This window comes from Lasiodiplodia theobromae (genome assembly GCF_012971845.1).
Source record: "Lasiodiplodia theobromae strain AM2As chromosome Unknown scaffold_32, whole genome shotgun sequence".
Taxonomy (NCBI): Eukaryota; Fungi; Ascomycota; class Dothideomycetes; order Botryosphaeriales; family Botryosphaeriaceae; genus Lasiodiplodia; species Lasiodiplodia theobromae.
In genome coordinates, this window is record NW_023336511.1 from 1 (window position 1) to 23,618 (window position 23,618).

The 23,618-nt window shown below is 53.5% G+C and overlaps 8 protein-coding genes across 8 annotated transcripts; 3 read left to right on the top strand and 5 right to left on the bottom strand.

The window, feature by feature from the left end:
• Nucleotides 1-519: 519 nt before the first annotated feature.
• On the bottom strand, nt 520-3,192 carry LTHEOB_9461 (Small oligopeptide opt family protein; the record flags this gene model as incomplete). Its single annotated transcript, XM_035519051.1, has 3 exons — nt 520-846; nt 953-2,766; nt 3,009-3,192. 3 exons carry the CDS (start codon nt 3,190-3,192, stop codon nt 520-522), a joined length of 2,325 nt encoding a protein of 774 aa, XP_035368688.1.
• Nucleotides 3,193-4,155: 963 nt separating this feature from the next.
• LTHEOB_9462 (WD repeat containing protein) lies at nt 4,156-5,862 on the bottom strand (the record flags this gene model as incomplete). The annotated part of the gene is made up of 2 exons (XM_035519052.1): nt 4,156-5,463; nt 5,518-5,862. The coding sequence occupies 2 exons, from the start codon at nt 5,860-5,862 to the stop codon at nt 4,156-4,158; spliced, it is 1,653 nt and encodes a 550-aa protein (XP_035368689.1).
• Nucleotides 5,863-6,209: 347 nt separating this feature from the next.
• Nucleotides 6,210-7,064, top strand: LTHEOB_9463 (Dihydrofolate reductase; the record flags this gene model as incomplete). Its single annotated transcript, XM_035519053.1, has 1 exon — nt 6,210-7,064. One exon carries the CDS (start codon nt 6,210-6,212, stop codon nt 7,062-7,064), a length of 855 nt encoding a protein of 284 aa, XP_035368690.1.
• Nucleotides 7,065-7,297: 233 nt separating this feature from the next.
• LTHEOB_9464 (26s proteasome non-ATPase regulatory subunit 12) lies at nt 7,298-8,979 on the bottom strand (the record flags this gene model as incomplete). The annotated part of the gene is made up of 5 exons (XM_035519054.1): nt 7,298-7,906; nt 7,957-8,445; nt 8,495-8,731; nt 8,787-8,843; nt 8,896-8,979. 5 exons carry the CDS (start codon nt 8,977-8,979, stop codon nt 7,298-7,300), a joined length of 1,476 nt encoding a protein of 491 aa, XP_035368691.1.
• A 962-nt stretch (nt 8,980-9,941) lies between these two features.
• LTHEOB_9465 (Rna interference and silencing protein) lies at nt 9,942-12,964 on the bottom strand (the record flags this gene model as incomplete). The annotated part of the gene is made up of 4 exons (XM_035519055.1): nt 9,942-10,478; nt 10,529-11,341; nt 11,387-11,637; nt 11,686-12,964. 4 exons carry the CDS (start codon nt 12,962-12,964, stop codon nt 9,942-9,944), a joined length of 2,880 nt encoding a protein of 959 aa, XP_035368692.1.
• Nucleotides 12,965-13,816: 852 nt separating this feature from the next.
• On the top strand, nt 13,817-15,342 carry LTHEOB_9466 (Aminotransferase protein; the record flags this gene model as incomplete). Its single annotated transcript, XM_035519056.1, has 2 exons — nt 13,817-14,730; nt 14,793-15,342. The coding sequence occupies 2 exons, from the start codon at nt 13,817-13,819 to the stop codon at nt 15,340-15,342; spliced, it is 1,464 nt and encodes a 487-aa protein (XP_035368693.1).
• Nucleotides 15,343-15,474: 132 nt separating this feature from the next.
• Nucleotides 15,475-17,688, bottom strand: LTHEOB_9467 (Carotenoid oxygenase; the record flags this gene model as incomplete). Its single annotated transcript, XM_035519057.1, has 2 exons — nt 15,475-17,593; nt 17,642-17,688. The coding sequence occupies 2 exons, from the start codon at nt 17,686-17,688 to the stop codon at nt 15,475-15,477; spliced, it is 2,166 nt and encodes a 721-aa protein (XP_035368694.1).
• A 658-nt stretch (nt 17,689-18,346) lies between these two features.
• LTHEOB_9468 (Phytoene dehydrogenase) lies at nt 18,347-22,651 on the top strand (the record flags this gene model as incomplete). The annotated part of the gene is made up of 10 exons (XM_035519058.1): nt 18,347-18,369; nt 18,420-18,519; nt 18,568-18,704; nt 19,004-19,177; nt 19,228-19,515; nt 19,569-20,310; nt 20,650-20,737; nt 20,800-20,861; nt 20,973-21,506; nt 21,560-22,651. 10 exons carry the CDS (start codon nt 18,347-18,349, stop codon nt 22,649-22,651), a joined length of 3,240 nt encoding a protein of 1,079 aa, XP_035368695.1.
• Between the last annotated feature and the right edge of the window lie 967 nt (nt 22,652-23,618).

Genomic DNA, 23,618 nt, shown 5'->3' on the forward strand with positions numbered 1-23,618 from the left:
ACAAGAAGAACAAGAAGAACAAGAAGAACAAGAAGAACAAGAAGAACAAGAAGAAGAAGAAGTCACCGGCTGCCTGAATTCCCCAGAAAGGCGGCAAGAAGCACAGGGTAGATGAGGCTTCAGAGGATGGTTTTGATTACATAGAGTGACTGGATGAGTAATGGTTAGAGACGATAAAGATTCATGATGCACATCTGATAATAATCACTTGACTTTATGTCGTTCACCACCAAACTCACTTATCACACGGGCAGGGGAAGCAATTATGCGGATGTAAATGTACAGCCCCCTCTCACAGCCGATGGCTAGCGTGGATTTATTTTTGCTCATGTCATGGGTGGTTGAAGCTATCGTCCGGATGTCTTTGTAGAATTTTTAATTTCACATTCTTGTCCGGACGATAGCTTCAGCTACCCACATATGTTATTTTTCTGAGAAAGCGCTGAGGCATAGCTGCGCCAGGGCCCCTGTAGAGGTTTAATCCACAAATAGAATTTCATTTGAAGCCTTCTCGAAAAGCTATGACCATGTCCCGTTCGCGTACCCGAAATACCCAACAGATGGCATGTCCAAGTATGGCACACCTTGAGCATCAGCTGTATTCGAGTAGACCTCATTCCCCCACCATGTAGGAAATACAGCTCCTGGATACGTGACACAGAAGAAAATAATGATTCCAGACAGTGCTGTGCCTGTGTCGAGAGCGGCTGCGAGGACGTAGTTGTACTTTGTCCACCAAGAGAAAAACTTCCCCTTGATCCAGTGGTTGAAAATATAGTTGACAAGGGCCCAACTGGAGTAATTAATGCCGGTCGCTGGGGGCACGTTATATGAACCAACGAAGATCTAGAGGCTCTATTAGTCTGTGTGATGATCGGGGAGGTTGTGGTGTTGGTGGTGGTTGAGGAAAAGGAGGGTTGGAGAACTTTGCGCGAGAGGGCACCCCACTTACCAATGGCCAATTAACCTTCTTGAAAAAGTCTTTCTTAGTGTATTTCCAAGCTCCCCACGTAATCACTGGCATGAGCGCGCCGATCCAAAAGAAATGCAGTAGGCCAGAATAGATCTTGCCCACACTGTACAAGCGTGCCGGCCCAATCAACCCCCAAATAACGGATGCAGAGAAGACCGTGCGGCCATTCGGGCAAGTGAACCCGCTTGACTGATCCTCGCTGCAAATGTCTTGGATATTGCCCAGCATCCAAGTGGTGACGCCGACTTGGGTCAACGCACCGAGCACGGTTGCGCTGCCCTGTGCCGCAAAAACCAAACGCGGCGAGACCTTCATATAATGGCCGAGCTTCATGTCTTGAGCGAAGAAGAGGCCTTGCTGAACGACGTCCTGGGAAAGTGTCTTGAAAAGCATGTTGGCCAAGGGCTTGCCCTGAAACATGTAACCGCCGATGAACTCGCTGAGGACATTGAGCTGCTGAGCGTCGACGTTGGTAATTCCCTGAATGATTCCGCATGGAATCATGTAGATTGCAGGAATTAAAAGTCCCAACGCAATTCCGTACACTGGCAAAAGCGTTTCATACACCTCGACCATGACGATGGACAGGGCAAGGGTGATGACGGTAACAACGGCGTACCACCACCACGGTGTCTTCTTGTATGCCTCCATTAGCCTGCCATGGATATCAAGCTTCTGGCCGACACGGAGAGTCCTCCAAATATCTTTCCCATGCCAGAGACCAACATGCACAAGAACAGAGGTAAGAGACGCGAAACTCAAACCATAAACAAAAGCGAACGATGCTCCAAGATATGGTGGTGAGTAATCGGCGTACCTCGTGGCGTTGAAAGATCCATCGTCATTGAGCAAGGTGGTGACGTTGTAGGTTCCGCCCGTCCGGTCATAGACGTCGGCAGTCATGAGCGGAAGATAGCCAGTCCACCAGGTGTTAGTGTAGTAAATCGCTGGAACAATGATCCAGAAAGCTCCAACGAATCCAAAGAAGACGTTCAGAGCCGCCCAAGAAGGCGACAGCAAGGGGTTGGTGTTGTAGGCAATCTGCGTCCAGTCGAAGGTGATTGGGCTCAAGCCAAGGCCCGTCTGCATGCCAAACAGATGGTTGACGATGCGATTCTTGGGGGCGATCCAGCAGACCCAAGTGAAGTAGGAGAGCGCGACGAACATGAGACCCGGAAACCACCACCAAATGAAGGCGCCGACCATCACGTACATGAAGAAGCGTAAACGTGTGATTCTCCAGCCATTGGCAACGGCATTGGCGCGCGAGTGGAGAGTACTCAGCAAAGCGCAGATGGATAAGGAACCGGGCCAAATGATATTCGCGGGAGCGACCAGCCAGGGGGAGGAGAGACCAGCAACACCAAAGCCGAGAAGCTGACAGCAAAGGACCATCAGGATGTTGAGGCCAGCACGCATAGGGAAGCCGTAGAATTTACTGTAAGCTTGGATGATGCTGGTGGCATCCGCACTGCCAAAACCGATTGAAACGTTGGCCATGATGGTAATGACGGTGTGCTCCTTTATGTTGAAATGACGATCCGGGTTGATACACCACTTTCCCAGGGGGCCGAGATTGATGGTCCAAAGTGGCAGAACATGAGCCAGGAAAACACCGCACGGGTAGGCTAAGAGCTCAGCAACGAGGGCCACGATATGCACCGACGGATATCGGAGTGAAAAGAAATTGTTGATTCCAGAGCCGATCATGGTGAAAGCATAACCGATAACCCACATTCGGAGTGTGTTTACTGGAATACTAGGGTCGTCGACCTCCGGAACGACGGCGCGAACTGTGGTCGATCAGTCTTCATTCAACATGAGTGGTTTTTTCTTATCCCCCGCAAATAACCGTCACAAAAAGTAGAATTGCCCATGGGCAGTCAGAGCAAACATCCGGGTACAATTGGAGGTTTAAAAATTACACGACGTCCAGACGTTGACTTCAACTACCCAAGCGAGTCCTACGTGTTTTGCGAAACATGACTGTGAAAGGTGGAATACTTGAATTAAGTGAGGAATTGTCAAAGCATACCTTCCGGGTAAGGTGAGTGATCGGCATCCAGATCAATCTCCTTGTTGCCCTCATCCAAAGCCTCGGCAAGGTCAACCTCCAACTCCTGAAGATGGCCGGTCTCGACATCTTGACCGTCAACAACAGGCTGGTTCTTCTCGTCCACCACCTTGGGCCGCCCACTGTCGCTGATGGACTCGGACATGGTGGTCAGTGATCTTGCTCGGCGCAAGAAATTGAAGCCGAAGTCTTCAGGCCAACAGCAGAAGGTAACGGAATACCTTGAAAGCCCGCAAGGAAGCCCTATACAACTTGAAGAACAGGATGGGAGGTGGCAGGCTCGTATCATATACTCGCACGTCGCAGAACCGCGCCGCTGAAGGGCTCATCGAGAACCATCTCCCCGGCCATGGTTGCGATAGAGATAAGAAATGAGCGCTGCTACTGCAACGGGACGCGCACGCTTGAGCGGACGGTTGCATTCGCTGCGTATGCCTGAGTGATAAGGTTCCGAGCACGACTTGCCCGATAGGGCACTCGGCCCCGAGGCTTGCGGCGCCCCAATTGGTGACCAGTTGATCGGCCCTTGCACTGGGCAAGCCGACGGCGCGGGGCGAGAGATACGGCCGCACTTCTGCTTCTTTTTCATTGCTTACAGGCTACTCTGCAGAAATCTAGAAACACCATGTATTGCAGGCCCACAAAGAAGGAAAATTCTCAAAATGAACCGCGGCCCTTGAATGAATGAAGGAAACATTGGCCTTATCACGTTGCCGAGCTCCTTTCTGGTCCGTGTGCGGCGGGTTAGCATCTGGGGTCGCACGACCGGGGTCCTCCGCGCTTCACCGACAAGACCATCGAAGCATTGTGGCGTATCTACCGGCATTCTTGACTCGGCTTGGACATTTTCCGTGATCTCCCTGAGCTTGGCAGCGATTGCTGATTCCAATAGTCGCCAGTTCTCGTAACAGTTTCTACCAATGTATTTTTCCTACGCTGCTTTCAGCTTGCGCAGGACAGGCCGTGCGATGAGTCAAGGACACAAGGTGGTGATGCATTTATCGCATGGAAACCATGAAACCGTAGGTGCGTTCTAAAGACTACACCTGACGTGAAAATTGAAGTCTACGTCTGGATGCTCTGTCGCGGGAAGTGGTATCCATCCTTTTCAATCGCCCATCTTCTCCACGAGCCTACGTAACCTTTCACTCTTCCTTTCCCTGTCACTCTTTCCATCCGCCGTCTCCTTCTCGCTCGGTGCTGCTGCTCCCTTCGACTTCTTCTTTTCTTCTTTCAGCTCTGCAAGCTGCTTCAGGGTCGCCTTCTGCAAGCGCTGGAGAGACTCTAATTGCTCACGCAGTTCCTTATTTTCGCGCTCCAATGCCTCATTCGCATTCGAGCCCGCGTCTTCCTCCGTGTCCAGAGCCATGAAATCTGCCTCGCCATCGGCAGGAGCTGGAGGCGCCACCGCAGCAGTCGATTGGCCGGAGCCAGCGAAGGCACTAAGCTCTGCAAGGCTGTGCTCCAGCAACTCCGATGGAAAGCTAGTATGTGTCAGAGCTTCCTCGAATGCGCTCTTCTTGCTGCCTTTTCTGGATTTGGAAGCGGAGACTGTCGGCCGCGAGATTGAGTCGACGAGCTGAGCATTGAAAGCATACGCAGCTGGCACAGGGCTTGAGACTTCCCCGTCGCTGACATGCGCCTTCAAATCGAGGCGCGGCTTAACTACTGCATGGATCTTGTACTTGGGCTCATTGGTTGAGGTTGGAAAACCAGTCGGGGGGAGGAAGGAGATATTAGTAACAGGGCCGGGCAGCGTGTTGAGTATAGTCTTGAGGTGTGTTGAGCCAACAGGCGACCATGATGCAATTTTTCCGGTGGAGTGGCCAGTCAGGATAGTTGTTCCATCCCAGCTTAGTGCTATGCTCTGAGCCGCACCGAGGTCTTGGTTTGTGGGGCGCCACCGGGTTGAAGGTGCCGGTGTGATGGGTGTGTAGGATGTATCGGGATCACGGAGGGAGTCGGTTGCGCTATTTTGTGCGTCGGCGTCTCCAGAAGTGTAAAAGTCGATGTACTGCATGCTGCCATCCTCATACGTTGCGAAGAATCCGCGATCCGCGGCATCAAGAGTAAGGGCGAGGGGAGTATCGCCAAGAAGGTACGTTGCGAGGAGGTTGTTTTGCTGGTAATCCCAAACGATGGCCGTATTATCTTTTGACGCCGAAATGGCTATATTTGCACTAGAGGTGCTGTGGCCAATGGCCAATGCCGTGACGCCTCCACGGTGGTTGGAGAGGGTATGAAGCGGAGTTGGATTTGCTGGTGCGGTGAACGAAAGTAGGGACGGTAATGACCAGACATGGATGTTCGAGTCGGAAGAGCCACTGAGGAGGAATTGCGAAGTCGGGTCAACGGCGAGCACATTGACGGGCTGGAGGTGGGATTGCGGGCCTGTTAATGAACGACCGGTGCACGTCTAATAAAAGTCAGTAGCTATTCAAGCACCAAATTCTCTTCCAATTCAGCATACCTCCCACAATATTATCCTTCCGCCATCCGTCCCCAGCACCAACAAGGTCTCGTCGAGCGCAAGCGTGAGGCTTGTGATCCTCTCAGGGAATGGAACTGTAGCCTCCTGGTTTCCCTTCTCCCTGCTGTAGACATTGACGACTGCCTTGTCTATCTGCGCGGCGAAAACGTGCGATCGGCTGACAGCAACGCAGTTCGGGGCACAAGCACTTTTCTTGAAAGCGTGGCGCTGCGCGAGAAGCGGCTGGTGCTCGTGGAGAAAAATGCCGGCATCCTTGGTGGCGGAAGAAGTGTCCGGTTTCCTGTTCGTGGTGCCAATCGAGGCTAGGAAGTGCTCCGTCAACATTTCGTCGAGTTTCTTGCTCCAGGCAGACCTGGGCGGGTATCGTTGACGCGGCACGAATCGCAAGCTTGGGAAATTTCGGCGGAGACGAATTTCTGCCGCCCATCACCGCCTACAGCCCTACCGCTTATCGCTGCTCCGCTCTCCCGTCTCGGACACCGTCGGCGGCGTGTCGGAAGAATGCCTTGACAGCAGCCCACCTCTTTTCCCTCTCTCTCTCTCTTTTTCTGTTTCTTTCTGCTATGCGACATGATACCCTGATCAGACCACTGTTATCCATCAATTCATTTTCAAGCGCACCACGCCTCACGCAGCCCACCCGCCGATTCTTCCGTTCCACCACCGTCACCATGGCCGCCCCGAACCCCACCAAGCCGATCAAGATCCTGATGCTGCACGGCTACACGCAGACGGGCCCCCTCTTCCGCAGCAAGACACGCGCACTCGAGAAGAACCTCGCCAAAGCCTTCCCCGCCGGCGTGACCCTCACCTACCCCACCGCTCCCATCCGCCTGTCGCGCGCCCAGATCCCCTCCTGGGACACCGACGGCGTCAAGAAGGAAGACACGGCCGAGGACGAGGAGGAGCCCGAGGCCTACGGCTGGTGGACGCGCAAGGACAAGGTCGAGAGCGACAAGGTGCCCATCGAGGGCAAGGGCTTCGTCTACGAGGGCATGGAAATTGGACTGGCCAAGGTAGCGCAGGTCCTCAAGGAGGAAGGCCCGTTCGACGGCGTCATCGGTTTCTCGCAGGGCGCCGCCGCCGCCGGCATGGTGGCGAGCTTGCTGGAGCCCGGCAGGAAAGAGGCCTTCGACAAGGCCGCCGAGAAGGGCGGTATTCCGTTTCCACAGAGCTACGAAGGCGACGTGCACCCGCCGCTGAAGTTCGCCGTGTCGTACTCCGGCTTCGCTCCTGCGCAGAACCCTCTCTATGATGCCTTCTACAACCCCAAGATCAAGACCCCGATGCTGCATTTCCTGGGCAGCGTTGACACCGTCGTGGAGGAGGCTAGAAGCTTGAGGCTGGCCCACGCTTGCGAGCAGTATGACGGAAGGGTTGTATACCACCCTGGTGGCCACTTTTTGCCCAGTAGCCAGAAGCAATTCGTCAGTGTTCTGGTTGGTTTCATAAGACAGATTATCGCCGAGTCGGAAAATGCTGGAAAGAAAGAGGAGAGCGTAGAGGATATGGATGTGCCTTTTTGAATAAGACGATAGAAGTCGACGAGATTAGAGCAGGGGCATAGAGGTGGCAACGACAGATCAGACTTCATGATGCTCGCATTGACGGAATCTAGAAGTATATTACAGCTCCGCACCTCTTTGCGGAGCATGGCCCAGACATAGACGGCTCGTTTTATCTAGACGTAATGTAGCCACCGGAACTCCGATGTCATTCATCAAAGCATGCACCCAGAGACCTTTCGGTCCTCAATCGCTCAATGCACCTTGCTGGTCTTTCCCTTCTCCACCTTCGTCGGTTGGATCCTGGCCATCATCTCCTCCTTCGTGATCAAGTGATCAATGCGCTCGAGCAGACCCAGAAGACTCTTCATGTTGCCGCTCCACTCGTTGAGAACATCATCGGCGTCGCGAGGCTTGGCGAAGTTGACAATCTTGGCCGGCCGGTCGATCTTGGCGTAGATGGTCTTCGCAGTGACCAGCTCCGCAATGTACTTCTCCGTCTCGTCCTCGGTGAGATCGAGTAGCTGCGTGAGGCGGGGAATCTGGATGCGCGTGTAGTACTTGGCCACAACCCGGACGTTGTGCTCAATGACACGCTTCCGCAGATCCTGCCAACGCTGGTGTGCCTTGGGGTCCTCGTGACTAGCCTGCGCGTCAAAGATATCCGTGGCGCACAGCTGCTTGCCAAATTGCTCAGAGATGACAGGCCACCTCATAAGCTCCGGAATGGTGAAGAGCTTAAGCAGCTGGGCTTCAACGGGTATTTGTGCATTGCGGGAGTCGCGGTGGATGCGGTGGAGGAGATCGGACTGCTCGTTATCGTGGGGTGCGAGGATGACGAAGTAGATGACGCGTTGAAGAACCTGGATATGCTATTAGTACGGGTGGTGAGAAGGCAATGGTGTCGACATACCGCCTTGAGTTTCGTCGAATCCTCCTCAACGGCCTCGGTGTCCAGGACTTGCCTGTAGTGCTTGCACACATCCAGGTACTTGTCGTCGTGCTTGGCCAGCAGAATCTGCTGCTCATAGTAGCGCAGCTTGAGGTCGGTGACATCATCCTCAGGCTCAATCGGAGGGTCGTCGACACTCCTGTTCTTCTCAGCCTCCTCACGTTCCTTCCTTTCCTTCTCCAGCTGCTCCGGCGTCTTCTTAGGCTTCCTCGCGAAGTATCTTGTGCTGATCTTCCGGCTTAGAATACCGGCAGAGGTCCAGTCACCCTTCTCTATGCACAGCGCCACCTGCTCAAGAATGAATTCGGTCTTCTCGCGACGGGTCATGGAGCCAAAGGTCTCGACTTGCAGCTCGCACAGGATATCGCAAGCAGACTTGACGTCGCCCTGCTGCTTCTTGATGTTGGACAGAATGCGGGTGATGCGCGCGCGTTCAACTTCAACAAAGATCTGTGATGTGTCAGCGACGAATCGCAGAGGGAGCAGCATGATACCCTACCTTGCCCTCAGTGACGGTCCTCAGAGTCTCGATGATGGACATCTTGGTCTCCATGTTCGGCGTCTCGTCCAAGAAGCCCATGACGACCTGGACCATCTTGGTGATAGCCTGCTTGAGCTGGCCATGCTTCTTGGAGAGCAGGAGCACCTGCTCGTTCAACTGCCCCCATTCTCCTTTCCCCTTGCATAATGTGACGATGGTGACAATGAGGCGGGATGTGGAGGCGAGATCAGAGGCCTGGCAGCTGTTAGCAGGCAGGCGCGTTTGGAGGCGCGGGCTCGGCGAGACGTACTTGACGGGTCTGCTTCTCGAGCGCGAGGAGCTTCTCAACAGCGGCTTGAAGGTTGCTCTAGTAGCGTCATCAGTATACTCAGTGCATGAAGGTAGCGAAGCAAAATTACCTGGGCAAGGGACTCCGCTTCCGGGATCGCCTTGTCGACTTCCTTGGTGAAGTCCTTCTCGGCCTTGAGGACCTCACCCGACATGGTGATAGATATGTAGTTGGAGACTTTCGGGAACGTATGGGCAGAGCGGCGAGGTCCGGCGGAGTGCGAGCTTGGGGGTGGCGGAAGAGATGGCGATGGCGAGGTGTTGAGGGCGGGTGCGAAGCTGAGGTTGGTTGCTGTCGGAGCTACGTTGTGATGCTCGCCGACCGAGCTCCCGCCTCGTCAGAGGGCCGTCACGTGCTGTTTCCCCCGCCCTCACCAATCATCTGTTCTCTGACACGCCATCGCCTTCTCACTCCGTAATTTGTCAAAACCACTGCACGCCGAGCTCCTGGCACTCGCTGGTCTCAAAACTTCCCGTGCTCGCCACACGACGGCTCACAGCCATATTTCACGATCATTTGTCCATCTCCCGTCATCACTCGTTTGGAGCTATCCCGCCTGTCATGAATATCCTTTTTTGCTACTTTCCTACTACTAGAATACCATCATTCCTCGAGATCCTGAAAGAGGGAACGAGTAAGAAGAAGGGCAATAGCATATGCAGAACGCCAAACACCAAAACCACAAAAAAGTAGAAATTTGGACTTGCTCGACCTTGACACGAGCTAGAGGGGCGACAACGCGTCCTCCCACGCAGAGAGTCGAAAGCCGAAGCGCCATAGTACAAAATTGGCAAACAAGGAAAGGAAAGGAAAAGATGTCATCTCTCACAAAAGGAATAAAAGGAAATAAGAAAACGCAGGACCTCAAGAGCTCACAAGAATCTAAAGCCAGAACATCGTCTTGCCCAAAACATGGGCTTCCGGCCAGGCATCACACTTCTCGATCCTCCGTATCACCTCCTCATCTGGCAATGCTGCGCGGCCGGCCGGTGCACAAGCTCGGAGGTAAGCGCGCACTCTCTCGCAAATCTTCCCCGAATAGTGAACTGGCGCTACATAGGATGTGGCTGCCGGAATAGCATTCGTGCGACAGAGTCTGTCCGTCTGCGGAGAAAATTAGTCCCACAGCAATCCAGAATCGGGCAAAGTTAGACTCACAATGCGCTCAACCTCCTCCTGGGACCATCCATTTTCGTGCTTCAGCACATAGTAATGAGTGTTGGAGATGAAGCCACACTGCTTGGCACTGTCGCAGGAATTCGAGTGTGACTGGAGATGGAAGTCGAACTCCCGCCCCTTCGCAGTCGGTACCTGAATGTCCATGGCGTCGACGACTATCCCCTCTTTCAGATTTTTGGCCGTCAATCGTGCGATCCTATCACCGTCGGGGAAGAATCTGGGCTTTGCACGCTTTGAGAGAGCGATGAAGGTGATGTTTGGCGCCGCGTTTGACACGACCAGCTGCGGCTTTTGTGTGCAAAGCTCGTTGAAGGCATCCGCTATCTTGCGGATTTCATCATTTCTGATGAGGTGAAAGTGGTCCTTTGAAATACCTTCCCGCAAATAGAGGATCGACTCTGGCAGCCGATTACCATGGGCTTGTGCGTATTCGGATAGCATCTCCTTCAACATGTCGCTGAGATTCACAATTGTCTGGCCAGTCAGCGTCAACAACTCTCAAAACAATACCGGATTTGACTTACCTTCTGCCCAGACTTTTGTAGGCGGAAGCGGCCCTGATACTGGACGAAGTCGTCTCCCAGGCTTGTCGTGACTGCTGCGATTGAAGGCAGATCGTCCGATGGATCACTCTGGCCAGAAGTCAAAGACGCTCCAACCACCATTGTCTCTTTCAGAAGCTTCTTGAGGTCTTCACGGTCGGCTGGGTTGATTTCCTGAGTACTCGGAACCCGACCGGCGCACCTGTGGACAGCCTTCGTGACAAGAGCTCTGGCATACCCCACCGCTTGTCTGATCTCCGGCACGTTAGTCCCCTTCTCACTCCTTTCCCAATGCTTCATGTTTTCCTGGAATTTCTGAACGTCAAAGAAAACCGTTGGAACGTTGTTCTTGTCACACCAACATCTAATCCTGGCTTGGGTATCTGCCTGCCCCTCCTTGGCCGCATCAAGACCGACGAGGAGCAACATGTCACTCTTTGGAGAGAATCGCTTGAGGGGTGATTCTGCATTGTCGACTGCTCCAAGGAACGATTGGAAAGTGTCGTAGTCATATGCTGCTTTTGGCTCGTCGCAGAGGCCCCCCTCCGTTTGAAAAGCTACGAGCAGCTTTTTGCAGGCTCCCTCAAAAACCTCTTGCTCTTTCCTAGTATGCCGCTCCAATCCAGACTTCAGAGTCAAGAAGCGGACCATTTGAGGAGAATCTGCAAACTTTGGAGCCTTGATTCGCTTGTCCTTGACGTGCCTATGCTTCTCCTGGGGTCCTTCAGGTGGAGAGTCCACAAAGTAGGCTGTGATATTCTCTGCTTCTGATTTGAATGTAATCCCAAAGGCATCCTGCAATGGTTAGCATCAACTCGCAACTTTAGAATGAGAACTTACCTTCAGCAATGTGGGATTGAGAAGTTTCACAACCTTACTGTGCTTGTCGCTGAGGTTGGCATCAAAATTGCGAACCGACTCTTCACATTTCATGTGAATGGGCTTGAATCCGTCTTTCATCTGGAGGGGCGGGAACTTGAAGACTGGCTGCTCTTTAACCCAAAGCAGCTCCATTGGGATCCAAATCTTCTTTGCACTGTCCCAAACGTTCACCACGGGGAGATTTGGAAATCTGAGCTTGTAGCCGTAGTCTGTAGCAAAATGTCAGCGCAATCCGGATAAACTATCACTGTACTTACACTGCTCGAAGTAGCAGCTCACGGAGATTTCTTCAGTGGCCATTCCAGCTTCGTCAAGCTTGAATTTCTGTTCCGTGGCACTCTGACCAAGGGAAACTATTTGGCGTCGACGGGCGTTTGACGGGAGGTCCCTCGGGCTCTGCGGAGCTCTGATAATCCTGGGTGCTCCATCGTCCCGAGACGGCTTGTATGCCTGGGTAACTTCTAGCCTTTTGATGAATGAGCGAAGGGCTTTGGCCTTGTTAGCGGCGTCTTCTTGGAAGTTGTCGATGTAATCGGCGTAGAAAACCCCAAGGTTGCAGGCTTCCACAAACAGCGTTGGACGAGGGCTGACGGTCAGCATCAGCTTGCGATCGGAAGGAGAACCGCACTTCTTCTCCGTAAGATCGATGGAAAAAGTCATGCCGTCATGCAGTTTGACGTATTGGCTCGTCTCGACTTCGGCGTCAATGCTCATCGCCTCCTTGGAAAGCCATAGGTTCTTGTTGACGCAGAACCATCCCTCACTCTGGCTCAAAACCGATCGTAACAAGATGTTCAGGGTGTGGAAACAGTCTTGGGCAGAGCATGCGCTGGTACCGCTGCACTCGCAATTCTGTAAGCTCTTTGCGAGATTATCGAACTTGACGTCCGGTTGGCGAAGTACTCGAATTCGAAAGTTGGTTCCTTCCTCTGACGACTTCGGTTGGTGCGTGATGTCAAAAAACATCTCAGACGGCGCCGCTTGCAAACCTGAATGCAGAGGATTCTTGGAGTAGATTGCATCAATTCCTTCAACGATTGGTTTGGTGCCACCAGAATCGGTGAGATGACGCTCAAGAACTTTCTGCAACAATTGGCGCTTGAGAGCTCTGTTTTTGACTTGCTTTTGGGAACTTGTTGAAAAGTAGGAAACTGAATGCTTGCAAATCCGCCCAGAGGGTTCATCTACTTCGAAGTGTTTGCCGACCGTTGAGTTGATGGTTGTAGCGGGGCGTTCGTGAATAGTGACCATGCCCATTTGTTCGGTGACAACAACAGACAAGTCGTCGACACGCACACCGCTGGCCGTTCGGGAATGGGTACGAATTGTCTTTGCAGCGGATGATGACCTTTGGGGAGGAGAGTAAGAGCTGGAGCGTTGAGATCCGCTTGGATACGAATCTTCGCTGAGGTTTGGGGAGCGAGCTCCGTCAGAGTTGCCGGCAAAAGCCCCCGTTTCGTACGGTAAAGAAAGGTGATTCGTAGCATCACCTCCAGAATCAGGCTGAGTGGATTTGGTGGTCTTCTTGTGGCTCATGTTGGAAATTCTGAGGTGAGTAATGTGAATCAGTCACTTCTGTAGGTAGGATCAGAAAGTTCAAATCCCTTTTGTCAAAGAGTTGCTGAAGCTATGGTGCTCCGTGAATGAGCGGATGTAGGCATTTAAATATGTTACCACTAGAGAGATTTTCCTGCCAGGAAACCAGTGTAGCAAACCATTTAACAACTTACAGACCAAATAAAATCATGGCTGTTACTCAGATTTTCCTTTCTTGCCATGTAGTGTTGCTTTAGCTTGGCCCATGGGCTTAAGGTGCATACGACGTTGCTTCAATGGAATCACATTTCGGACAGAACATGATCAGAAATTGCAGTCACAAGCCCATTGTGCTTGGACAGAATGCGCTATCAGCCGACTCGCCTGTAGTTGCGCGCAATTGATGTAGCCGGTGGCTCCTGACGTTTTCCTCCTTGTGGATGTTTCCTATCCCAATCCCTGTAAATATTTCTATGCTTAGAGAACTTGCGATAGGTGTAAACAGTATTATTGTTTTGAGGGTTTATTTGGCGTAGTTTGAGCGGCAGGCAGTGATACAACAACACTTCATCCTGTGACGATGAGGAATGCGCTCTTTTCGAATGTTGCAGATACAGGCATTCAGACAAGTAGATTTAAATCAAACAAACGTGTCATAGCCATGGTATATGATTTGCGTTCCCAAACTGTACCCGCCAAGAGTGGGCGAATAATGACGTGCTCCCATCCACAACCCCACTCCCCGACGATCCCTCCCAAACGCCTATCTATCAATCAACCATCATCCATCTTCAACACAAACACACACATCCGCACGCACACCATCATACCCACAATCCAAAGACCGCCATCATGCGTGCCCCAATCGACCTTCAGCTCGGCTGGCCGAGCACGACGCTGCACCCGACGGCGCCGCTCCTCGCCGGCGCCGCCCCCGTCCTCACGCCGCCGGACAGCGCCACGGCCCTCAACTACGGGCCGGGCCACGGCTACGGGCCGCTCCGCGCGAGCATCGCGTCCTGGCTGACGCGCAGCTACACGCCGCGCAACGGCGACGGCAGCGCCTACGCCATCCCGGCCTCGCGCATCATGGTCGGCAACGGCGCGTCCGCCACGCTGCTGACCGCCGTGCTGAGGCTGGCCGACCCGAGCTACACGCGCGCCATCTGGATGGTCGAGCCGACGTACTTCCTCGCGTGCCCCATCTTCGCCGACGCCGGGTTCGGAGGTGATGAGGAGGATGGGGCTAGCAGGATGCGTGGCGTGCCTGAGGATGAGGAGGGCATTGATGTGCGGTTTCTGCGGGAGAGCATCGAGCGGGTGGAGGCTGAGGTGAAGTACGGGATTGGTTACTGGGGTGGGCTGGGGCTTAAATCGGAGGAGCCGCGGAAGAAAGGGTTGGGACCGTGTAAGATTTACAAGCACGTGCTCTACATGGTGCCCACTTGGTCAAATCCGAGCGCGAAGACGATGAGTTTAAGGAGGAGGGAGGAGGTGGTCAGATTGGCGAGAGAATTGGACGTGCTGGTTGTGACGGACGATGTGTACGATGTGTTGAGGTGGCCGGTGGAGGAGAGTGTGTCTGTGAAGGAGCTTGGCCCCCTTCCGCCGAGGATCGTGGATGTGGATAGGGTGTTGGACGGAGGACCGAAGGATCAATGGGGCAACGCACTGAGCAATGGAAGCTTTTCCAAGATCATCGCGCCGGGAATTCGCGCAAGTTGGGTGGAAAGCACACCTGCAGTGGTGGATCGAGTGATGATCATGTGAGTTCTGCTGCTTTCCAGGAAACCTGTTCGTTCAAAATAGAGCTGATCACATCCCGCAGAGGCTCTACCAGGTCTGGTGGTAACCCGGCTCACTTCAGCTCCATGTTTGTCCATCAGCTGCTTTCGACTGGCGCCCTTCAGAACCATATCGATACGGTCCTTGTTCCCACTTATCGGCGTCGCTACCATGTTCTCATGTCCGCCATTGAGGAATATCTGGTGCCGCTGGGTGTTGTTATCGATGTCGGAAAGAAATACGAAATAACCCTTGCTTCGTCAGGTCATTGTTCTGAAGAATCAGGCCCCCATTATCCCGAATCCGCTGGTGGCTTCTTCACGTATGTGATGCTTCCATCAGACCTACCGCCAGCCGGGAAGCTTGCTGCCATTGCGCGCGACAAGCATAAATGCAAGTTCGCCTTCGGTGATATGTTCAAGATTGAGGGTGACCCTGGAAGTGCGGAAAGGGCAAGGCAGAAAGGCGGCTTTGAGATGGGCATAAGGCTGTGCTGGGCATGGCTGGAGGAAGAACAGCTGGTTGAAGGCGTGAAAAGAATGGCCGAGACAATCAAAGATGTACGGAGTGAGCAGTCAGGGCGAAGGAGATAAACTATGGATGTATTACGATTAAGGCCGCTCTATTAGACTATATATGTGCCAAAATTCCATGCCGAAGATGTACTTATTTCCATTCCCTGTCCACCACAACTCTCGAATAAGACAGGGTTTCTAGGCTGTTGATCACGCCAACAACCGTTCCAGGCTCCGCCTTACACCCATCCATACCCTCCACAGGCCTTTCTCTTCCCCTCTGTCTCTCATGACGGTATCTACACATCTTACCTTCTCGAAAGGCCTTTGCTCCCTGATCTGAATCTCGCTGAACCACTCTCCGTGCAAACCATACGGAACACGTTGTGGGAGTTTGATCTTCGCGACAACATCCCGCATGCTCCTCGCATCTAGAACCCAGAGTTCGCTCACGGTATCTGTGCCGGCCTCACCGTCTTCGTTCAGCTGGTTCTCATCGAATGCGTAGAAGAGCAGGAAACCGTCATCTTCGTCAAGAGCTCTTCGCCTCGGCACAAACCGTGCTTCCTGCGCAAACCAGCCGTCAGGCATCTTGAAGCACCGCACCGGATCACTCGGATCATCAAGCTTAGCATGTTGTGCTAGTACTTGGGATACAGTCCGTCCGTCTACACAACCAGTGATTGGAGCTGGTGGGTGCTGCTGGCCACGTGCAATGAGTGTCTGCACATCTAATTTGACCAGAACATCAACTTTGGCGGCTTTGCCAAGCGCGGCACCAAAAGAAGAAGAACTAGTGCTACAGCCATAGATGTAACGAGCGAAGCGCATCGCATAACCTGGGTTGACTGTAGGGAACTCGAAGGGGACGGCGGAAAGTGCATGCTGCACGGCTATCCGCTGTGGTGAGGACCGAGAAGGAAGAATAAAGGAATAATAGTACAGACGGCATTGCTCTTCTTCATCCAACAAAGAGGAGATTGCTTCATTGTCGATAGCGTCTGCTTCTGGCCTGGGTTCGATATGAGTAAGTGGTTGGATAAGCGGCTCAGTCTCCTGGGGAGGAGACTCGAGAGCTGGCGCAGCATCAAATCCACTAGACTCTGGAAATGAAACACCGCCAACCGCGCTATCTGTATCGTCGAAGTCATATTTATCAAAGAAAGACAGCGGTTTGTTGCGTTCTTCCGCCAGCCTCTTCTTAACCTTGGGAATGGGAACGTTACCCGCGCTGTAGACAAGTGTGGCTGATGTAAGCCTGCAGGCAAGAAGATTGACTGAGTGGATATCTCCAGACTTGTCCTCGAAGTCCCAAGCATTGGCAGTGTGAAAGATGCAGCACGCCGAGGTCTCGAACCAGTGGACGTTAGATGGATCCCGTCGCGGGAACACACCGAACCGTGAGGGTGCCGTGGGGTCATATGAGACAATAGGCTTGTTCTTGACAAGATTCAGAGGATCCAGAGTCAAAGGAAGATCCATGATGACTGTGTGCTTCCGCGAAACTCCAAAGTCGTGCATCATTTTGCCACCAGAAACTCCAGAGACAGGCATATTGATTAATCTCGAGGCAGCTGGCGCGTTCCGGGTGGTATCTTTTGTAGCCGGAAGAACCGAGTAATGTATGTATGGAGGAGCAAAGGTACAGTGGTACAGGATCATCTCGTTGGTTACAGGGTCGACTTTCGGATGGCCGGTAGTCCATTCTTTCATGAAACTCAGCAGACCTTTCCCCCCGAAGCCGATCTCGTCAGTCTTCCTCTCGGGCTCTCCCTCGGCCGAGCTACCATTGAACCAACCAATGGTGTTCAAGTCAGGCAGCGAGACTCTGATAGGAGGGCCGCTCTCACACGTTGCTAATGCGCGGCCGTCGTGGTAATAGATGGCCGTGTTTGCCACGCTGATTTTCTTGACAGCTTGGCGAGAACCTGGCAAGTGCGAGAGGATGACTAGGAAGACGGTTCTCATGATCCGCAAAATGATTATCAGGAGAGAAGACAGCGGGTTAACCAGTGTCGCAATGCTCGGCAGAATCGGGAATCGCAATGCAGGATTTGACAGCGAGGAGAGCAGCAAGTCGGTCAAGACAAACTGGGCGACAAATTGAGGTTGAACCCGGCCATCTTCAGCACGCTCGAACAATACGCCGGCAAGCATGCCATCTCCATCGAACCAATGGGCATCACGGCCAAGTTCCTCGTTGGAGATGGGGTTGCCTCCATTGCGGACATACTGGCCGCCAACGAGTTCCTCGGGGATGGAGCCAGCGTAGGTGCACGGTGTCAATTGTCGTGTCTGTTTGATGGGTGCATAGTTTCCTGAAAGATATCTTTTCCGGGTCAGCTGTCAGCCCCCTCTTGGGGAAGTTGCAACGTACGGATGTTTCTTTGAGCTGCCAGCAGGCTGTGACATGTTTGCAGACATTTGCAAAAGTACAGCAGCCAAACCAGAAGGGCGCGCACAAGGTTTCAGCGGCTCACGGCGGGTGCGGCCAGCATTGAGGTGGTGCTACCGCGACGTGATGACAAAGAGCGGGCACACAGAGCAGCATGACGACGACAAGCGGGAATGGGCGGCGGGCAGCGGATAGCAGGCGCGTGGCACATGGGCATGTGAATGCTCGATGTGGACGGTGCGGTTTGGCATGCAGCTCAACGGCGGCCAAGCGGGGCAATGCGTCGCGGCTAGAGATTCGCGGCGGCGGTGATGATGTCAGAATGAGAAGCGGGAGCAGGCTGCATTCCGCCCACCGCCCGCAGCTCCGGGCGCCCCTGCCACCCCTGCCCCATCACTCTCGAACCTCGCGCCGCTTTAGCCCTTCTTGACCTGTCCTTCCGGCCGTGAATAGCGCGTTTCCGTCCGAGGCCGCTCCGGAAAAGAGAGCCGCGTGCCCGCCAAACCTCAACACCATGACGATCGCCGACTCTGCGCCCTGCCCGCCCGCAAGCAATTGACTTCCGCACCAGAGTTCGCCCCCGCCTTCGGTCCCGTACTCTGTCGCCTTCGGCCTTTCCTTGCCTCAATCTCGACTCGTCATCCTCCGGGTAATGGCCTGGTAGTACCTCGACCTCCATAGCGAGCAATGGGTTACGACTATGCCATTGTGTGAGTCTGAAGCCTGCCGTCATTCCAATTGACTTCTAACCTGCGTTCAGACATCTCAAATACACCATCCCGCCCGCGGTAGCCCTGACCTTTCTTTACCACCCGCTGCTCACCCGGCTCGATGTGTATAAAATCCTCTTCCTCGTAACTGTTAGTATGCGCCTCGCGCCATTGGCCTTTCGTCTCTGACCCACTCAGATCGCCGTTGTCTCTACCATTCCCTGGGACTCCTATCTCATACGAACCCGAGTATGGACATACCCCGCCACCGCCATCGTCGGCCCTAAGCTACTCGACATCCCCGCCGAAGAAGTTTTCTTTTTTGTCATTCAGACGTACAATACCTCTTTGCTGTATCTTCTACTCAGCAAGCCCGTCTTTTTCCCCGTATACATGCGAGCCGAAACAGAGCATTTCAAGGCGCCAAACGGAAAGAGGCCATCCTGGAAGCGGTATCAATGGGCTGGTCAAGCTGTGTTAGCCCTGGGAATTGGTCTGAGCGCGCGCTTGGTAAAGACCGGAGGTCGCGGTACATATATGGGATTGATTATACTCTGGGCATTTCCCTTCCTGCTGCTTTTGTGGTATGCTTTCACTTCTCTTCCAGAGACATTTCAGAACTGACTGGAGATAGGAGCCTTGCATATCAATTCATCATTGGAATTCCCCGGTCCAGTTCTCTTTGGCCTATTGCGGTGCCCACGTTCTACCTCTGGATTGTTGATACCCTGGCTCTGAGGCGTGGAACATGGGTCATTGAGACTGGTACCAAACTGGGCTTCCACCTGTGGCCTGGTCTGGAGGTCGAGTGGGTGCTTGCCAACAGCCTCGAGAGATACAAACTGACTTGAATTTCAGGGAAGCTTTTTTCTTTCTCGCTACAAATACCCTAATTGTCTTCGGTTTGATAGCATTCGATAATGCGCTGGCTATTCTGCACACATGTCGGCAGACTTTCCCTACCGTTCCAGCATGGCCTTCACCGGCTCTTCTAGTTCGCGCTCTGCTCAAGCCTGCATCTACCTACGACGAAGCGTATCTTCATGCTCTTCGAGAAGCTGTCGATCGACTCAGGCGCAAAAGTCGGAGTTTTTACCTTGCAAGTGGCACATTCCAAGGCCGCCTTCGGATTGATCTGATTCTCCTGTAAGCTCCTATCTTCAGAATTCAAGTACCCAGTTGCTTATATCGGTGCACAGATACTCTTTCTGCCGCGTAGCTGACGACCTTATCGACAACGCTGCAGATTCCAAGGAATCTCGGGAATGGATCCGCAAGTTACGCATGTACCTTGACCTTTCATACAAGAATATGGAGGAGAAAGCCCTACTCCAGGATTACATCGAAATCAAGTTCCCTAGTGCGGCTCAATCTGCCCTCAAGTTTCTTCCCACTTCGTACCTCTCCAGAAAGCCGCTGTACGACATGCTGGATGGATTCGAAATGGACCTTGGGTTTGCCTCAACTGACGGTGAGTCATCAAAATATCCCATTCAGACGGTCGCAGACTTGGATCTTTATGGGGAACGTGTTGCTGGCACGGTTGCACATTCGCTACTGGAACTGGTCTTCCATCATTTACCGTCAGATGCATCCACGGAGAAAAGGCAGCGACTGATTGAGGCCGGGTCGAGGATGGGCGTGGCCTTGCAATATGTAAATATCTCGCGCGACATTGCGGTCGATGCGCAGATTCAACGCGTGTACATTCCTTTGGACTGGATTGCGGAGAAGGAACTCACGCCTCCGGCCATCATCAAGAATCCTCAAGGCACGCGAGTAGAGGAGCTCCGGCTTCAACTACTCAACCGCGCTTTCTACATTTATGCGGATGCTAAGGATGCGATCGAAGAGCTTCCTGATGAAGCCAGGGGTCCAATGCGCGTGGCAGTCGAGAGCTACATGGAGATTGGGCGGGTCATCAGAGAAGAGGGTTTCAGGGTACGAGAAGGCAGGGCTACTGTCCCAAAGCGGAGGAGGATAATGGTGGCATGGAAGGCGCTCAGAAATGGCAGGACTTGACGGAAGTGGGTAATGTGTAGTGCGTGTGTTTATTTGCATCGGACCGGAGATACCCACGTTGTTAGACATAAGTATCATGCAACCATCTGACCACATTCTTTCAGAGATTTGAGAGGCTCCGGCCGCTTAACAATCACGGTGCCTAGATCCCTGCAGCGATCCTGGAGCTGGGTGGGGATGGCGCCGGTCTGTGCTTCGGGCGCGCTAGAGCGGCCAGCCAGCTCTGAGACGTCATGTCGTCGACTATAATGCTACCAGCCCCAATCGCTGTTCGTTCAAGTTTCCAGCATCAGAGAACTGTCAGCAATGGTCGAGAAGGCTCGTCAGAGGACGGCAGTCATCATCGGTTCGTAAATGCAGGCTGCCGCGCTCTCAATGGCCTTTTCGCCGGGTAGCTAACTGACTCAGGCGCCGGCGTGGGCGGCGTTGCAACCGCGGCACGTCTTGCAAAGGCCGGTTACGCTGTCACGGTTGTTGAGAAGAACGACTTCACTGGCGGACGGTGCTCGTTGATCCACCATGATGGCTATGTCCGGTTTTATGCCCCTCTCTAGAAAAGAATGCACTGACACGCGCTCCAGCGATTTGACCAAGGACCCTCGTTGCTCCTCTTGCCGAATCTCTTCGCCGAGGCATTTCATGACCTGGGCACTTCGCTTGAAACCGAGGGTGTGCATCTGACCAAATGCGATCCAAACTACAGCCTCTGGTTTGGCGACGGCCATAACTTTGAACTGTCGACCGACCTGGCCCGCATGAAGAAGCAGATTGAGAAATGGGAGGGAAAAGATGGCTTTGAGCGCTATTTGGCTTTCCTGGCCGAAGCCCACCGCCATTACGAGCTCAGTGTGACCCACGTCTTGAAGCGTAATTTCACAACGCTGCTAAGCATGGCGCGGCCAAGTTTCCTGAAGCACCTGATTGAGCTCCATCCGTTTGAAAGCATTTACAGCAGAGCAGCGAAGTACTTTTGGACCGAGAGGTTAAGACGAGTCTTCACTTTTGCCAGCATGTACATGGGCATGAGTCCTTTTGATGCTCCCGGAACCTACAGTCTGCTGCAATATACAGAACTGGCCGAAGGCATCTGGTATCCTCAGGGAGGTTTTCATAAGGTGAGCTTCATATGGGATAATGACTGATCGACCAAACTGCTAATAATAGGTAGGTCATTGCAGCGCTTGTCGAAGTCGGACAACGATTGGGCGTAGAATATCGCCTATCCACGCCCGTATCCAGCATCGCCCTCTCGCCTGACCAACGCAGAGCAACTGGCGTCGTGCTCGCCTCAGGCGAGACAATTCCCGCAGATGTCGTGGTCAACAATTCCGACCTCGTATACGCCTACAACAATCTCCTCCCACAGACCTCATACGCGCGCTCACTCTCCAAGCGACCCGCCTCGTGTAGCAGTATATCTTTCTACTGGTCACTCTCGCGCACCGTTCCCGAGCTCAAAGCTCACAATATCTTCCTCGCAGACGAGTACCGCTCAAGTTTTGACAACATCTTCAAGCATCAGCAGATCCCCGACGAGCCCTCCTTCTACGTCAATGTACCATCGCGTATCGATCCATCCGCCGCCCCGCCGGACAAAGACGCCATCATCGTCCTCGTCCCAGTCGGCCATCTCGTTCCTCCCTCGCCCTCAACTACCTCCAACTCGGCCACCCCAACCCAAGACTGGCAAAAAATGCTCGCCCTGGCCCGCACCACCGTCCTGCGCACCATCCGCGCCCGCACAGGCGCCGATATTGCCCCACTGATCGTGCACGAGCGCGTCAACACGCCAGCCGACTGGGAGGCCCGCTTCAACCTCGACCGCGGCGCAATCCTCGGCCTCAGCCATTCCTTCTTCAACGTCCTGTCCTTCCGCCCCAAGACCCGCCATCCCTCAGTCAGGGGCCTCTACTTCGTCGGCGCCAGCACCCACCCGGGCACCGGCGTCCCCATCTGCTTGGCCGGTAGCAAGATCACTGCTGAGCAGGTCATTGGGGATGACCGCGGAATGGTGCCGTGGGAAAGCAGTGGCGGCACTGTGTCTGCATCAGGGGGGAAGAAAGGGGTCGAAAAGGAGGGCATCGACCGCGTGGAAGGGGGCGGAAGCGGCGGTTTCCTGTGGTTGCTGCTTCAGATCGCGGTGCTGCTTTTGGCTGTGCTGGGCGCGTTCACGCTTGCCACGGGCGCCGCCGTTGTTGGTGGCGAAGAGGGACTGAGCAGCGAGTCTGGCGCGTGGTTGAGGCTTGGGCGGGATTGGTGAGCTTGGAGACTTTTTGACTTCGTTTTCTTAGTTGATGCGGCGATCGGCTAGTTGTCAGCCATCAGCATGTACCTACGGCTGGCTTACTCCTTGCCGCGGAATATGCATCAATATCTGTAGGTAACAGTCCGTTTAGCTTATTAGATTTAATGTTGTCTACTTGAATAATTCTACCTTGGAACAGGCGCAGCTGTAACCAGTCTCATCTTAATAACGTGAGAACTCTTTCTTCCTAAGCAGCAAATGTTGAGAAGCGGAATGTTGTGCAGACTACTCACGCCGGCCCCGGAACCCTCGGAATATCTTTCTCCAATCCGCTGCTGCCCAGACGGCTTTTCCAATCACCTGTTTCTTTTTTCTTTCCTCGCATTCCCGGCGTAGGCAACTACGCGTCCCCACTCAACATCCGTGTCTATCCTTTCACATTATCTGCAGCACGAGGCTTACGAAGCGAGGCTGCAGGAAAGCCCCATACCTGACGGACTATATTAGCAAGCACGTAATTGAGGTAGCGCGGACGGGAAGTCTAAGCGGGCGGGAGCGACAGGCAGTGGCGCCCAAAATCTCACCCAACTCAATCATAGCAGCACCAGAATATGCAAAGCGCCGTAGCTCGAGGCCAATGGCGGGAGTTTGAGTCACAATAACAGAAAATCGCCGGAATCTCGGGCTGAAATCGCGATGGCCGTTACAATTCTCCAACGGTGCTAGCCATGAAAAAGAAACGACTCAACCTTCACTCGGTCACAGAAGTCTCCAGAACTTCGGGATTTCTTTTCCCCTCGGCGGTGTCTTGCGATGGGAAAGAGCGCGTCTGCTGACATGTGCCGAAGAGGGTTAAGATCGATGACATGGGTTGATCGGGCTGGAAATCAAAATGCAGGGGTATTTGTTTGGTAAGACTTGGTCCGTTGCTCGGCTGTCTTTTGGTTCCGCACTTTTTGCTCTATGTGGAAGGGAACAGCAC